Genomic DNA, 17604 nt, shown 5'->3' with positions numbered 1-17604 from the left:
ATTCTGACAGCAGGAAAGTCCATTCAAATAGGCTCTGTCTTTCTCCACAGCTTTTGTGTGTGTGTGTGTGTGTGTGTGTGTGTGTGTGTGTGTGTGTGTGTGTGTGTGTGTGTGTGTGTGTGTGTGTGTGTGTGTGAGCGTGTGTGTGTGTGGTGTGCAATTCCCAGTATTTGACCACTCATAAGTCATGGAAAGGACTGTTTGTGCATGTGATGGTGGTCAAAGTTCAACAAGTTTGCAATTTAAGTGTTCTGTATCTGTATAATCTGACCCAGGTGGATTCTCCACTTCGCAATTACGTTTAAAAAAATCACCTCCACTGTCACTAAAAGCTCAAATCTCAACCTGCTCTAATATATGGAAGCAGGATACATCCACCTATAATTCTGTCTAATGCTTTAGTTCTGCCGCATTGAGAAAACGAGGGTCGTTTTTCCACAGTCTGGAAATATTCATGGCTGAATTTAGTAGAGCTGAGATGTTGAGTGATGCCAACTTTCCCCTGTTTAAAATTCCCAAGCAATGGAGTTATACCATCCCTGTCTTTCCCATTTTGCTCGTGAGTGGGCGAACTTTATTTCACTGTGCAGAGGGAGGAGACGGGAGCAGAGCGGCCAAGTGTCCTGCAGTAGTGTTACTGTGTGGGCTTCTTCTGGGGAGGATGTTTAGAGTAAATCCTGAATGAATGAGGATGGATTGCAGTAGAAGGAGAGAGCTCATATGTCACTGCAATAACAGGAACTATGTGATGTTTGAAAGCATTAACAAGCTTACAATGGACAATTGACACCAATAAAGCACTTCTTTATGCTACTATAGCCCAAATTGGTTTAATATATCAATCTTAGTTATGTTTCCTGTGTACTTGTACACATCAGCAGACACAAGGAGAAATTAGCAGAACCAAACAGTAAAGTTGTTGGCTGTAAGATTAAAACAACGAGCCAGAAGATGCCAAAATGCTGAAGGCGGCTGACTGTGGCGCCTTTCATATCAGAATACAAGTAGACTTTTCGCTAATCAATAAAAACAGCCAAAGAGCCCAAATGTGACCAAAAAGTATCAAAAATAGACACAAGACAGTCAAAAAAAGGACACACAGCAAACAAAAAAACAGACAGAATAACACACAAAATGGGCAAAAGTGAAAAAATAACCAAAAAATGACAAAAAGAACAATCATAAACAACCAAAGATTAACTCAGAAAGGGCGTCTGTGCAGAGTGACAGAGTTATAATGCTTTAGATAGAAACCAAAGGCTTCATATGCTACAGATATTTAACTATTTACATTTTTCACTGTACTCTGCAGATCAGCTGTAGAAAGATGTTTCACTATGTCGAACATACCTTCTAACAATTTGCTCCTCTGTATACTGTTTTTGAGCCATGCCTGTATGTTTTATTTTAATAAATGAATAAAAATAAAGCTTTAACTTAGTTTTTGGAGCTTTTGCAGCTTTAATCCTCTAAATCCTAAAATCTGCTGGTGGGTTTGAAAGGCAAACTACTGTTAAAAAAATTAAGAAAATCACCACAATGACGCTATTTATCACAGCCTGAAACCTACTGAAAAACAGAAAGAATTGTTTGATTTTTAACTTTGGGATAATCCTTCAACTGATTCCTTTTTGAATCGCTGTTCCAGTGGAAATTGTAACCAAATCTTAGCTTAAAATAGCTTAAAGTGTAATTTCTAGATGTGTCATTAAAAAAATGACCCACTCAGAAAGCGATTTGCTTAACCAGATTGTGAAAAAAAACAAAAAAATTCTTCACTTTTCAGTGCAACAGAGAAGCTATTAGTGACTCTGCTGAGTTCAACAGTCTCGTGACAAAAATTCAAAGAGCTGATCTGGGTTGAACTGCAGACCATGTGGAAACAAATGCACAAATTACAATTGCTAGTAGTAATATAATATATAGAGTTAGTATTTTTTTGGTTGATGATTGTTATAACTGTGTCATATTATCATGGACAAAATTGAGGGAGTTTTTAGATGAACTGCAGGCAGTGTTACACAGAGCAGAGAGCAGACAAGTGTGGAAACAAAATGAAAGTAGCTAAATATCAATAGTATGTAGAGCCAACATTTTTCCTGTGTTGGTGACATCTGACATGATAATAGAATTTTTGCTTTTTTAAAGAAGTCATTTATGTTATATTATCTACACCATACTGCACAGAAGACATTTTGAGTTTTCTCTACTTCTAGGTTCCTCACTATAGGTGCAGGATTTTAGCCTAGCCGCGCTAGACAACCCACGGCAACAAATTTAATCCTCTGCCAGGGTGGGTCTAGTTACCCTCCATAAGGCTCGAGGCTGGATTGTCCTAAAACTGGCCGAACGAATCACCATGAAGTGTAGAGTCAGAAGGCGGGCGTAACGAAGTGACGACAGAGGCGCGACGATTCTGACAGAAACAACCGGCGCACAATAAACAGTTATCTTTCGACTCGGCTTTGGCCACAGCCCTTAAAGATTTGAAGCTAAAATTCAACTTGAAAGATAAACAAAGGACGGCACTTAAGTATTTCATTGAGAAGAAAGACGTATTTGGACTTATGCCGACGGGATATTGCAAATCCTTAATATACCAGTTGGCTCCGCTGGTTGGGAAGCTAATGGGACTTAGCCACAATCCGCCGGCGCTCTAGGAACTATGTCAGCCTATTCGTTGCGCTGATTGGTTGTATACCTACCCAATTGCTGCAGAGTGATTTGAAAGACGCCCTTTTAGCCCGCCTCCCTCCCTGTCGAGCGGCCCCAGACCCTTGTGCCTTCAGAAACATGGGTCTAGTGCGGCTAGGCTAGCAGGATTTTATATTGCGGTTAAAAAAAAGGGCACACAGTGAGTAAAAATGTAACAAAAAACACCCAGAAATTGCACGCTTCACCCTTGTGTTGTCCTGCAGGTCAAAATTGCCCGTTTTAAAGTTTGAAAATGTAGAAAGAAAAAAAAAATGTTTTCACAGTGAAACTTCTGATGTCCACATTTTCAACATTTTTGGAAAATCTTTGGACATTTTTGGTGGAAATAAAAGAACTGTTAAAAAATGTTCTTAAAGAAAATATTAGATGTTTTACTGATATATATGTAAACATTTTTTGACATTTTTAGGATTTTTTTTGAAGATTTTTACAAATTATTTGAAAATATTTGGGGGATTGTTTTTAAAAAGAAACTTTGAAGTGAAACTTTTAAGGAATTATTGGAATTTTCTTCCTGAAGGTTTTGCAAATTTTAAGGCATTTGGGAATTTTTTTTGCTGAATTCTTGGATTTTTTTCAGACAAGGAAACAATATTTTTTGGTGCCTCTAAATGATGACAACGAGAGGGTTAAAGCACACTCTTGAACTGTAATCTTGTAATTCATGCTTGTGACCACAGGGGCCGCTGTTCAGCAAAATCACACTTTAAGATGCAATAAAATTGACAGAAATTTTACGGGCAATGCAATATAACTAAAACCGACTTGGCATAACTGACATATAAGAGACAGGTATGTGAATGTAAACTTCCGTGACTGCACAGTTTGCGTGTATTTGGAGTCGGTGGTTGAACAGCTACAGAACAAACCGGCCTTTCAGTAGTCAGGGTGAAAAAAAATCAAGAGGTGAGAGAGAGAGAGAGCTTCGGTCCATTACTCCTTCATCTCTCTCTCCCTTTCCTCTTTATTCCTTCACCACACAAGGCTGGTATTTTTCCACCTTTTTCTGGGGTGATATTTTTAGTCGGTGTGGCTGAATATGAAGCCTGATGGGTGGTGGAGGTAAATCTGTGCATGCGTCCAAACGCACACAGCCCACTGCCCCCACAGCTCACCCCAGGGGTCACCTCTGAGTGGGTTGGGTAGATAAATAAACACAGCAAAAACCAACATTTTGGAGAGCGGTCACACATCCGGCACGGCATACTGAAACCCTGTCTCCTCTCTCAGTAGGATGTGGTTAAAGACTCTGATAATGACTCCCATTTTCATCAATTAAACTCTGCACAATTTGGTGTTTTCCCCAAACTAGTCACTCTGCAATGCCCGTCTCTGTGTGAATCACAAAAACACATAAAAATCATAGCATTTCCACAGTTTTTTTTTTTTTTTTTTTTTGTCAATGTTTAATCACAGTTTGGAGACAGCAGAAATAAAAAATAAGAAGACCTTGCTTGTGTTTGTCTTTGTGTTGCTGTGTTCCTGCAACACAAAGACAGATTTCTGCTTCTGAAAGTCTTTATATTGCTGGAATCTGTCTTTTTGATGGTGTGTTGCTGCAACACAAGGACGGATTTCAGCTAGTTTATGTCTTCGTTTTGCTGGAATCTGGTTTTGTGTTGCAGCAGCACGACAACAAAAAGACATATTCCAGCAAGTTCTTTCTTCTTTCTTTCTTTCTTTTTACTTTTACTGACTCCAAACTGTGATTAAACATTGACAAGAAGACCAAAAACCGTGGAAATGCCATGATTTTTATGTGTTACAGTGATTCACACACAGACGGAGATCGCAGAGTCACCAGTTTGGGGGAAACACCAAATTGTGCAAAGTTTAACTGATGAAAATGGGAGTCATTATCAGAGTCTTTAACCACATCCTACTTCATGTTTTTGTATCTTTTTGTGGCTGTGTTGTTGAAACACAAGGACAAATGCAGAAACTTTTTGTCTTTGGTTTGTTGCGTTGCTGCAACACAAAGACTGATACAGCAACTTTACATCTTTGCATTGCTAAAATCTGCCTTTTTGTTGCTGTGTTGCTGCCACACAAGGACGAATTTCAGCAACTTTATGTTTTTTTGAAATCTAGAATTTATGTTGCCATTGCCGCAACTTTATGTCTTTGTATTGTGTCAGCCTGTCTTTGTGTTGCAGCAACTGTATGTCAAAAATTGTCACTCTAATCAACTTTCGAACCCTCCTGTTCTTTTGTCGTCTCATTGTTGTGGTTCATTTATTTACAGATTTTACTCTTGAGGCAGACTGCTGCAGTTTAAATGGTTTTGTCATCATGTAGCTCAGGATACCACTAATCTGTTTAGAGGATGGGATGAGTAGGACAGTTGTTCGGTTGATGTGGTCTGCCGATTTTTTTGCCAAAGCGATCTGGTGCGAGCAGAGAAATAGAAGTGGAGCATAGGGGAGGGGTATAAACAGTCGGGAGGATAAATGATGGAGGCTGAGGGCAGCTTGGAACAAAGGTTAGACGAGGAGGATGATGATGATGATGATGATGAGAGGGCAGAGGAGGTAAACGTTGACATCTGGAAGAGTTTTTGTTTGTGCCTCCTTCAAGCTGTCACTGCCAAGACGAAGCATGTGTGTGTGTGGTTGCATCTACGCTTTTCTGTTTGAGTCTGGAGTGTATCAGGTCATCAGTCTCTCAAACGTTTTCCACATCTTGGCCTTTGAGCAAATATTTAGAGGAGATCAAGAAAAGAGGAAGATAGAAAGAGAGGAGAAAAATAAGAGGAAAGAGGGACAGAGAAGGCCTTGAACCTCGAGCTTTGCTGTTACTGGCGTCTTCTCAAAGATTTTTCTGTGAGACAAGAGGCCACTCGAACTTTTAACTCCCACTGAAAAAACTGCAACCTGCATAGAAATCGAGTTTTGCCAATGGCTCTTTCACGTGTAAACGAGGTTGCAGAGCAATCATATCCAACTAGGTGGAATCATCAGTGTTCTCCTGTTGAAACACCAACAAATCAGTAGATTCCTGCAGAGTTGTAAAAGCTAATTCCACGCTACGCTCAGTTAGCCGCTCGCCCGCCGAGTCTTAATGAGAAGAAGATTTTGGTGTTAAACTCTTGTTGCTGCTGAGGCGGTTAGAGACCACACAGAAAGATGGGACAGAAAAAAGGGAACATATTGCTTCTATTGACCACTTTTACCATCAAACTAACTCGTGCACATGTGCTCGATAGCAGCACTGTTTGCCCTGGCAGAAGCACTGAACGGATCCAGCTTATTATTTCAGCACAGCAACCGCAATTTCAGAGCAAACGGTGTGCAGTTGTGCATACGTTTGTACACACACCTCCACATCTCGCACTATCCGTCACGCTCTCCAGGTTCCTTGACACAAGCAGGGAATTAAGTGTTTCTTTCTTAGAAAATGTCCGAGAGCATCTGGTGAATGTTTGAGTATGGTTTCGGATTTTCAACGCCGACCAGCGCTGTGGTTGGTCTGAGAGGGTTTAGAGGAGCCGCATGCTTCAGAACGTGATAACCAGGTAAATACCAGCAGAGTGGAAACACTAGTAGAAAATTCCTGCTTAAAATGAAGGGCTCTTATCCAGTAGGAGTGGTGCTTTAATTGAAAATAGGACAGCTGTGTCCTAAAATGAACAATTCAGAACAAAATCCATGCTTTCAACCAGCAGTAGTGAAGGAAGAATTGGGAGTTTTTGCTTAAAGTCATTGCAAATAATATTCCTTTCAGTTTTAAGGAGCTTTATAGAAAATTTCAGCCCTTTGTTTACCTGTCTGTCCTGCTTTGGTTCAATCTCATAACAGTAAACACTGTAAAAGAATTACTGGGGATTTATAAAAGTACAAATTTTTGATGTGGGCATTATTGACAATTGAGGCTGTTGTTGAGTTACCGTGTGAATGAACACTTATTTTTGTAATGTTTTTGTGGATATTATCTGCAATTTTACAAAAGAGGAAGAATCTGCAAACACCAATACATCTGTCAAAATATTACACTTAAAAATATAATTTTTTTTAAAGCTTAGGGTTTCATTTACTCAGACATACTGTACATTTTTGTTTATCAAATGGAGAGAACCAACGGGAAAATAGATTTTTGTCAAATAAAGTAGCGCAGACTCATTGCTTTCATTGTACATAGACTGGTAGAGACCAAAATCAGAGCTAAAATAGATTCATAATAAACTTGCATTCCAATAAGTGATCAAAACGCAACTCCAAATGAAGGACAATGTTGCGCTTTAGCTGCTGAACAAGCAACTCTTGCTAATGGATCACCAAATCAACTTTAACGGGAAAGTCAGTTGCATGTCAGGTTTAAAGAAATAGTTTGCCATTTTGGAAAATGTTCATACACACGTGGACAAAATTGTTGGTACCCCTCAGTTAAAGAAGGAAAAACCCACAATTCTCACTGAAATCACTTGAAACTCACAAAAGTAACAATAAATAGAAATTTATTGAAAATTAAATAATCAAAATCAGCCATTACTTTTGAATTGTTGATTAACATAATTATTTAAAAAAACAAACTAATGAAATAGGGCTGGACAAAAATGATGGTACCCATAACTTAATATTTTGTTGCACAACCTTTTGAGGCAATCACTGCAATTAAACGATTTCTGTATTTGTCAATGAGCGTTCTGCAGCTGTCAACAGGCATTTTGGCCCACTCCTCATGAGCAAACAGCTCCAGTTGTCTCAGGTTTGATGGGTGTCTTCTCCAAATGGCATGTTTCAGCTCCTTCCACATATGTTCAATGGGATTCAGATCTGGGCTCATAGAAGGCCACTTTAGAATAGTCCAACGCTTTTCTCTCAGCCATTCTTGGGTGTTTTTGGCTGTGTGTTTTGGATGGTTGTCCTGTTGGAAGACCCATGACCTGCGACTGAGACCAAGCTTTCTGACACTAGGCAGCACATTTCTCTCCAGAATGCCTTGATAGTCTTCAGATTTCATCGTACCTTGCACACTTTCAAGACACCCTGTGCCAGATGCAGCAAAGCAGCCAAAAAACATTACTGAGCCTCCTCCATGTTTCACCGTAGGGACAGTGTTCTTTTCTTCGTATGCTTGGTTTTTGAGTCTATGAACATAGAGTTGATGTGCCTTACCAAAAAGCTCCAGTTTGGTCTCATCTGTCCAAAGGACATTCTCCCAGAAGCTTTGTGGCTTGTCAACATGCATTTTTGCAAATTCCAGTCTCGCTTTTTTATGAGTTTTTTTCAGCAGTGGTGTCCTCCTTGGTCATCTCCCATGAAGTCCACTTTGGCTCAAACAACGACGAATGGTGCGATCTGACACTGATGTACCTTGGCCTTGGAGTTCACCTTTAATTTCTTTGGAGGTTGCTCTGGGCTCTTTGGATACAATTCCAACGATCCGTCTCTTCAATTTGTCATCAATTTTCCTCTTGCGGCCACGTCCAGGGAGGTTGGCTACTGTCCCGTGGGTCTTGAACTTCTGAATAATATGAGCCACTGTTGTCACAGGAACTTCAAGCTGTTTAGAGATGGTCTTATAGCCTTTACCTTTAAGATGTTTGTCTATAATTTTTTTTCGGATGTCCTGGGACAATTCTCTCCTTCGCTTTCTGTTGTCCATGTTCAGTGTGGTACACACCTTTTCACCAAACAGCAGGGTGACTACTTGTCTCCCTTTAAATAGGCAGACTGACTGATTATGAGTTTGGAAACACCTGTGATGTCAATTAAATGACACACCTGAGTTAATCATGTCACTCTGGTCAAATAGTTTTCAATCTTTTATAGAGGTACCATCATTTTTGTCCAGGCCTGTTTCATTAGTTTGTTTTTTTAAATAATTATGTTAATCAACAATTCAAAAGTAATGGCTGTTTTTGATTATTTAATTTTCAATAAATTTTTATTTATTGTTACTTTTGTGAGTTTCAAGTGATTTCAGTGAGAATTGTGGGTTTTTCCTTCTTTAACTGAGGGGTACCAACAATTTTGTCCACGTGTGTATTTGGTTACTTGCCAAGACTTAGATGAGAAGAATGATACCCCACTAGTATCTCTGTGTTATTTGGCCATGAGTCTGACAAGAGACATTTAATAAATAATCGAGCTATAAAACCAAAACTCTTTATTTTCACACTTTGCGTCTTGTGCAGATTGAACAAACAAAATTCACTGTGCTGATTATTGAGCTTTGGAGGTGTTGGCGGGTGAATTTATTTATCTTTTGAACTGAGACCGAGTAGCTGTTTCCACGGTTTCATATTGAATGGAGACAAAACAAATAAGCATATTTCCAAAACTGACAAACCATTCCTTTAAGTAAAAGAACTTAAATGCACGACAAAACTCTGCCGCTATAAAAAAGGAAAAAGTTGTGATGAGCTGGCAGGAGGGTACCAAAATATCCTGCAAAAGCTGTAAAAATAATGACAAATATCTGTAAAAGAGTGATTTTAGCTGATCTGAATATATCAAAAACAATATACATTTAGATTACATACTCTAAAAGGACAAATTATAATGAGTGAAAATACAGATTTTGGGACATATTTTTTTCCTTACAGTCCACATAAATTAATGCTTTTGTCTGAGATTTTCCTAGATATTATCTGTAATTTAACAGAATCTGTAAAATTACAGTTGCAATAAATCATTACCATTTTCCAAATGAGTGGAACTAAAAAAAAAATCAATTTTTTTTCCAAACATTGCAAAGAACAAATTACCATTTTAAAAAATTATTTTTGATGTGGACATTATACACAGTTTTAACTTATTTTCAAACCTATTTTTGCTTTATTTTTGCTTTTTTTCAGTCAACATGTTGATGAAAGTTTTTTCTCTGTGATTTTACTAGTTTTCATCTGAAATTTAATAAAACAGGCGGAAATTGTAAAAGTTTAATAAAAAATGCAGTTATTTAATAAAAATTTTCTTTTTTTATAGTTTTGCCCCCAAAAATGTATCAAAAAATATTACTAAGAATTAGAATAAAAGTATGTATCTCAATGTAAAATGTAAAAATACTCATTATGAGGTCAGAATGACCCCCACCATTGTTATAGCCATCATATTTAATATAAATATATATTTATATATATCCTTTATTTTTCTTTATTTCATTGTGTTTTATTCTAATTTGTCTTTTTATCCGGTGCATTTACGTCTCATGGCTTGCTATTTATAATTTGGGTCAACTCCTATTGTTGTAAATGTGCTTTATAAATAAAACTGACTTGGCTTGAATATGGTCATTGTAGGTGTTTAAAATCACATTCTGTCAGATATATTGCAACTTATATTATCAGCTGCAATATTTCCAGATTTTCTGCAGCAGAGTAGGAGAAGAAAACTGTACAAAATGATGCATTAACGTATTTTCACAACTTTCTGGACTCCTCTACTTGAGTTAAAGTACTTAGTTACTTTCCACCAGTGCCAATCTTTCCGTCTCAAGGTTCAGCGGCTGCCATCTTTCCCTCATGACAAATCTTTTTCACAGTTTGCCTTGTGAAAAAAAAAAAAAACGAGGAAACCAACAGAAACATCATATTTTCCTGATTGTGTCATAACCGAAAGGCCACCGTGTAATTCCTGCCTTTCCAAAACTGCATAGTCAAAAGTGGACTTACAGTAAGTTAAATGAGAATTACTGCTTTTAAAAAGTGCCGGTAAACAAAAGAGGTTCTAATTAACAGCAGAGTCGGTCATCACGACTGTTCTTGTTTGTGGCTATGGTGAACAAACACAAAGATGGATGCTCATCTGGTGGTTTTTAACTGGCTGTTTCCATAATCTGCTCCTGTGCTCAGTGATTCGTGTCTCCAGTTGTTTGTTCTAATGGATGCTGTGGTGTCTCAGGTGTGTGTCGGTATCCTCTGGGGATGTCATCAGGTCAGATCCAGGACGAGGACATCTCGGCCTCCAGCCAGTGGTCGGAGTCCACCGCGGCCAGATACGGCAGGTAGGTCTTTCAAAGTGTGTTTACCCTGATAATGAGCCTGTGTGTGGCTGGTTTATCCTGCAAGGTGCCTGTTTATTTGCAGTAAAAACCACAAACGGGGGTATCAGGTCGACTTGCAGCCACATGATGAAGGGGGCGTGCTTGTGCTGTGGGTGGCCTTCAGTTAGTATCAGGATAATGATGTAATTCACTTTTCCTCCATCCATCCTGGTCGTATTTTTAGCCTCCCACTGCCAGCCCCTTGCCCAAAATTAACACTTCAGGATGAATTTACGATGCTGCTTTTCACCGAGGTGTTTTTATAAGAGTCTGTAAGAACTGGAGCTCCCTTTCCTCCCCATTCTGGCCTACTTTCCCCTTTCCTGCTGTAATTCTAATGCGATCATCCACTTTCCTCCTTCCCTTTTTGGCTTTCTTTCTTCACTCCAGGTTGGACTGTGAGGAGGGCGACGGTGCGTGGTGTCCGGAGATAACCGTGGAGCCGGATAGCCTGAAGGAGTTCCTCCAGATCGACCTGCGCTCGCTGCACTTCATCACCCTCGTGGGCACCCAGGGGCGCCACGCTGGAGGCATCGGCAACGAGTTCGCCCAGATGTACAAGATTAAGTACAGTCGAGACGGCCGACGCTGGATCTCGTGGAGGAACAGGCAGGGCAAGCAGGTAAGTCAACCTATGAGCCACAGGGCAATCTATTTCGACCTTTTTAACAAGCGGATTTTTATGGCCTGTCATTGCTGTGCATGTATTTATGGAGATAATAGATAATAGAATGCACTGATTCATTAATTCCTGAGTTGGCTGCTAGGTTGTTATCATCCAGACTGCAAACTCAGTCGTTCTCTATCATTGCTGTGTGTCTTCCTGAGGTCATGGTTGTTTGCTTTGCATGCAGGTAATCGAAGGCAACAGGAACGCCTACGACATCGTCCTCAAAGACCTGGAGCCGCCCATCATCGCTCGCTTCGTCCGCTTCATGCCGGTAACGGATCACTCCATGAACGTCTGCATGAGGGTGGAGCTCTACGGCTGCGAGTGGCTCGGTGAGTTCTGGCGGGACTGCAGAAGCATCTTCAAGAACCAAAAAGAGAAGTTTACCTACGCTGTTTCCATGACCTGGATGACTGACAATCTGTAGACAAAATGGAGGAAATTTAACGAGTGACAAACTCAGCTGAAGCACCAAACTTCACCTTTGAGCCCATAAAGATAGAAAGGATTGGCTGATTCTCTCTCACCTTTTTATAACTAGCAGTAGTTAATGTTCAACAGAGTTATCAATCAGTTGTCACCTATTAAGCTGATTGTCAGTCAGTTTGATTTTTTTTTTTTCAAGAAAGACAGTCAAAATCCTCTGATTCAATCTTCTAAGTGTTGATTTTTTTTTGGTTTCTTTCCTCCTCTATGGCAGTAAACTAAACATCTTTGGATTGGGGATAAAACGAGACATTTGAAGATGTCATTTTGTGGCTTTCAGCAACGTGATCAACATTTTACCCCATTTTCTGACATTTTATGCACCAAAAAAGCAATCGATTAATTAGAAAAAAACATCAGCAGGTGAATTGAAAATTAAATAATCATTATTTTCAGCCCTTTAGAGTAGAAACAACACTGTCATACATAGGAGTAATATTACAAAAACATCTCAAAAATGCTTTATATTTCCATTACCCTCAAATAAAAGCACTTTTTAGGTTTGTTTTTCATTTACTTGGAGCTCAATGCCATGGAGTTTCAGTTATTTTCCTTTATCTTCACAAAGTCTTGGCTCAAAATCAAAGATACAACAACAGCCAAGTTGCAGGATGCATGTTTTTGTTTTTTTGTGGTGGAGTTTTATGTTTGCTGTGCACCACAAGCATCAGTTAAAAGCTGCTCCGGTAAAGTCATTAGTTAGCCTGGTTATATAGGTTGCATACATTGTTTGAATGTGAAGGCAAGGCAAGTTTGTTTCACATTTCACAGACAAAGGCTTTACACAGTGTATTGCAACATTTAAAAAGAAAGAAGAACAGTGTAAGAACAGTCCAATTCCAATTTAAAAAATAGAAAAAAGATACAGATGTAAAGATAAAGTCAAAAATAACACATGTACAGACAACTTTAGCTCAAACCTGACAAGTTCAAACCAGAATTTGAAGAAAGATCTCTGGAAAATGCGGTGTGGTTGAAAAGTTTGTTGGGTAGACATACAGAATTGCTTTAAGAGGAAAAGGAAGTCAAAGAAGAGAAAATCAGAAAGAAGTAAAGATCACCATGTCTCTATTGGAGGTTTGTGGTTTTAAGTGTATTTTTATCAGCTTTGTCCTCTAAGTCTTTCATTTCTCAGCTCCACATTCTTTGACATTTTGCAGACAGTAAACAGATTGTCGGTCTGAGACCCTCCATTAAACCATTTTCCCACATTCTGCTCCTCAACATCTCACATACATCCTCTGCCTGCTGGTTCTTGAGCTTTATTAAGTTAGACAATTACTTTTTCTGTATTACACAAAATGGAAAATTCCACCCATGCCTTGTGCAGTTCAGCATGTTGGTAACTATGGTGACCTCAAATTCCCAACTCCAATTTCAAACAAACTTTGTGGTTTTAAACAATGGTTTCATGAATGTGGGCGGTCTCCAGGGTGGGAGCAGACAGACTGATTTTAAAAAATGAATAATTCTCTTTGTTGTTTAGATGGTCTGGTTTCATACAACGCTCCAGCAGGAGAACAGATGATCCTCCCTGCCTACCCTGTTTATGTCAACGACTCGGTCTACGATGGAGCCATCATCCACAGGTGAAGTTTCTTCCTCACCTTTTTCCTTTTCCTTTTTCCATCCATCTGTCATCAGTCCTTTCCTTGTGTTGTTTCCTGGTCACCATGGAGACAGCAAAGAGACAGAAGGCGGTGAGTGGGTCATGGTGGTTGACTGTTAGGCAACACCTCATGGGAATGACTGAGTCAATTGTCCTTACAAAGTTTCAAAACCGGAATGAACCAATCAGGGTCTTTTGTTGACAGTAGTGTTTGGGTTATGGCATGGTGAATAATGTCCTCCATGACACAAAACCTCATTTCTGTGTCAAGGAAACAGACAAGAGGGAAAAGAAAATGGCCTGATTACAATAGAGCAGCCAAAAGCTGAGGACAGGGTTGGTTTTGGTGATGCTGCCACCTAGTGGTGGAAGACAGATGAGTTGACACTTCGAAAGCAAAAGATGCTGCTTCCAAATTAGCAGGATACACTCCCACAACGTTGGATATCATTACCAACAAGTTGGAATGACTTTTTAAATGAAAATGTTTAGTCAAATGTTCAAAGAAGGTTTTAAGAACTTTTTAATTTCCAGAAATGTTCCAGTAAAGTTTATTAGGTTAAGCTTGATGTCAACAAGGAGATGTTGTCAGAAACACAAATGATGTTCAGTGACAACAAAAGAGGAACAATCACAAACCAATGTTTAAAAAATGTTTTCCAGATGTTATTGAATTATTGGATATATTAACAACGGCGAAACATCGTGCCTCCAATTACATTTTTGGGATGTTGTTGAGGGAACACATCATAGAATTTTTTTTTATAAAACATTCTCACAATGTTCCATGATGGCAAAGGAGAAACATTCTCAAACAACATTCAGACAATATTTTCTAGGTTATCAAGGCCTCTGATGACGGAATGTTTTTACACAGAACATTTTATACAAAATCCTTTAACATCAACATTCAGTTGTACAGATGATGTTCCATGATAACAACGAAGAAACGTCGTCAAACCGGCTTTCAAAAAATGTTTTCCAGATGTTGTGAAGGACTCAGATGATTTTTAGAAAAAGCTCCTGTAATATGATATATGATATATTATAGCATTCTGGATGTAATGTCCTCATGATGTTTTGTAAATGTTCCTGAGGAAACACCTTACAGAACATTCTTCTGTAAGATATTTCCACAGTGATAACAAATGAAGGATGTTCTCAATGCAACATTCAAAAAATACATTTTCAAGATGTTATCGAAACTTCAGATGACATGTTCTTGTACTGCGATATATTAACAAATATTCTGACTGCAATGCTCTGAGGACTTTATGGGGATGTTGTTGAGAGAACACAAAAAACTATAAAAAGGTTCCACAATGTTCCACAGTGCCACATGATAACAAAGGGAGAATGTTCTCATTGTGGCATTCAGTTCTGAGAACATTTGGACATAAACCAAACATTTTTAAAATGTCTTTACTTATCCTACTTTTAAGAAGAATTTTCTGGGAACGAAAATTAAACTTCCACTTGAAAACATTACTGGAAGTTTGTAGAACTTTTTCAGAACGTTGTTGGAAGCTGGGTTGGACGTCCTCTTCTGCCTCTAAAACCCACTGTTCTGTTTCTCAGTATGACTGAAGGTTTGGGCCAGCTGACGGATGGAGTCTGTGGTCTGGACGATTTCACTCTCAGTCACGTCTACAACGTTTGGCCCGGATACGACTACGTGGGCTGGAACAACGAAAGCTTCCCCAGTGGATACGTTGAAATAATGTTTGAGTTCGACCGAACACGAAACTTTACCACCATGAAGGTGAGGTTTCTCCTGAATGATTCCCCACCAGTGCTCAGTGTTTCATGCTGTTAATGCCAACCCCCCCCCCCCCCCCCCCCATGTGCCTTTTATCCAGGTCCACTGCAACAACATGTTCTCTCGGCACGTCAAGGCCTTCCGCCAGGTGGTCTGTTACTTCCACTCGGAGTCGGACTGGGAGGCCACACCGCTCACCTTCAGCCCGGTGGTGGACGAGAAGAATCCGAGCGCCCGATTTGTCACCGTCAACCTGGCCAATCACATGGCCAGTGCCATCAAGTGCCAGTTCTACTTTTCTGATGCCTGGATGCTGTTCAGTGAGATCACCTTCCAGTCAGGTAAGGAGAACCTTCTGTGTTTGCAGTAAGATGTTTCCTTCTAGTCATTCTTATTCATTAAAGCTCACACTTTTACCCCCTTGGAGACCAAATCGTTTCTGGGTGTTTTTATTTACTCCTGTCACATTTTTGCTCACTTTGGGCTCATTTTTCAATATAAATGTAACATAATTTCAAAAATCAATTTTATGCAGTATTAAAAATTGTATCATGATCATAAATCATCAAATAAGAAAAAATGAAAGTTCATTTTATTTATTATAACTATTATTATTTATTGCACTGTAGCTTATATTTTGCAATGTACATTTTTACATTTTAAGCGTAACACATTTGTACTTATTTTTATATTTTAGGGTATATTTTTCTCCTCAAGTTTATCTTATATTTTTTTCTGCTACTTTCATTTCTAAGACTTTAAATGGAATCAAGTGTAGCATAAGTAGTTTCCCCTCAAGGATAAATAAATTATTTCTAAGTCTGATTTTGCAAAATTTAAAAAAAACCCAGTATGCATTTGTAAGATTTTCCCAGTGCCCATGGATGTTAAAAATGGCTAAAAACGGCAGCTCTACATGCGATAGATATTTTAATTTTAATGCATTTGTTTCCAGACTTGTCTACTCTGTGCTCTGTCTATACACGGCCTGCAGTTCAGCCCACTTTAGCAGAAAAGTCACTGAATTTTTGTCAGAAAACCGTTAGTTACAGCTGAGTCACTAATGACTTCACAGTTACAGAAAGGAGCACAGAATTTTATGTATTTTACAGAATTTGTTTAAAGCAAATAGTTTGTTGTTATTTGTTTAATTTTTAAATGGGCTTGTAGAATAAAGTCATTTCATGTTCAGGTTTGATTAAGTTTCCTGACTGAGCTGCGCGTTACGTATGATTATTTCAAGGACCATTCAAGAGTTGAAAATCCGACAATTCTTTCAGTTTTTACAGTTTCTGACTCTGATAAATGGTATCATTTTGGCGACTTTTTAAAGACAACATTCTTTTGGAACTCCTTGGCAGGTTTTAAGGTTCAGAGTCTTAAGGGTTTTGTTTTATTTCAGTAAATATTTGCAGTCCCTCAAGAAAAACTGATGACATTGGTTAGTTTCTGATGAGCTGTGTGCCATCCGTCCTTTCAGATACAGCCATGTACAACACAACTTTGGCTCCACCCAAGACAGGACTGCCACCACCACAGCCAGGTCAGTGAAGGCAACTGATTTCAAGTATGGACTCCACACACTATTCAGAAAGTACGGTCTCTTCATAATCTTGACTCTCTGTCTCCCCCCCTGAAAGACCCCACCCACAAAGTAGACGACAGCAACACCCGGATTCTGATCGGTTGCTTGGTGGCCATCATCTTCATCCTCGTGGCCATCATCGTCATCATCTTGTGGAGGCAGGTGTGTCAGAAGATGTTGGAGAAGGTGAGCGTCTTGATTTATGAAACACAAAGGGTTATGGCATCTCAAATCATCGTATTTTTAGAATTATTTCTGTTTGATCATCTCTGATTTGCCTGAGGTTTTTACAGCATAAAATCTAGATATTTATAAAGATATTCGTGAAATTTAACTGATACATCAAGCACTTACTGAGATTTTTTAAAAAAACACTTTAAAAAACTGCCTGCTTAAGCACGTTTTTTTTCTTTCGCACTTTACAATTTGAGGTTATGTTCTGAACATCGATATCTCAGGAATTATTCAAAATGAAAGCCTGAATTTTTCACTGTTGTTCCTCGTCATTCCGTTATAAAAACGTTATATTCAGAAACCTTTTTCTCACTTATATTTGGACAACCATTTTAAATCTCCAAAAATCTATTCTACTTTTGTGGTTAAACTTGTCATCCCTTCTCGATCCATTATGAAAGTTCCAACAGAAATAACTGAAAAAAAAAAATTGGTGAAAAAAGCATTTAAGATTAAAAAGTATCTCTGTGTTTTGCTTTGTATTTTTGTGACTACATTTGGCTCTGAAAATATCACTAATTAACTTATGCATTATTAATTGTTTCGTTAACGTGATCAAA

At 38.7% G+C, this 17604-nt stretch overlaps 1 protein-coding gene across 2 annotated transcripts in view; it reads left to right on the top strand.

The window, feature by feature from the left end:
- The window catches only part of ddr2a (discoidin domain receptor tyrosine kinase 2a), a 41681-nt gene that overhangs the window by 16944 nt on the left and 7133 nt on the right, over positions 1 to 17604 (top strand). For both annotated transcript variants that reach the window (XM_051947086.1, XM_051947085.1), the window contains exons 3-10: positions 10560 to 10662; positions 11092 to 11323; positions 11556 to 11703; positions 13344 to 13446; positions 15045 to 15228; positions 15326 to 15566; positions 16706 to 16768; positions 16866 to 16996. In XM_051947086.1, the coding sequence (XP_051803046.1) occupies positions 10560 to 10662; positions 11092 to 11323; positions 11556 to 11703; positions 13344 to 13446; positions 15045 to 15228; positions 15326 to 15566; positions 16706 to 16768; positions 16866 to 16996 (1205 nt within the window). The remainder of the gene's footprint in view (positions 1 to 10559; positions 10663 to 11091; positions 11324 to 11555; positions 11704 to 13343; positions 13447 to 15044; positions 15229 to 15325; positions 15567 to 16705; positions 16769 to 16865; positions 16997 to 17604) is intronic.

This window comes from Acanthochromis polyacanthus, chromosome 4 (assembly GCF_021347895.1).
Source record: "Acanthochromis polyacanthus isolate Apoly-LR-REF ecotype Palm Island chromosome 4, KAUST_Apoly_ChrSc, whole genome shotgun sequence".
In the NCBI taxonomy this organism is placed as follows: domain Eukaryota; kingdom Metazoa; phylum Chordata; class Actinopteri; family Pomacentridae; genus Acanthochromis; species Acanthochromis polyacanthus.
The sequence above is the reverse complement of the archived record's forward strand: the minus strand, read 5'-3'. Positions and strand labels throughout refer to the sequence as shown.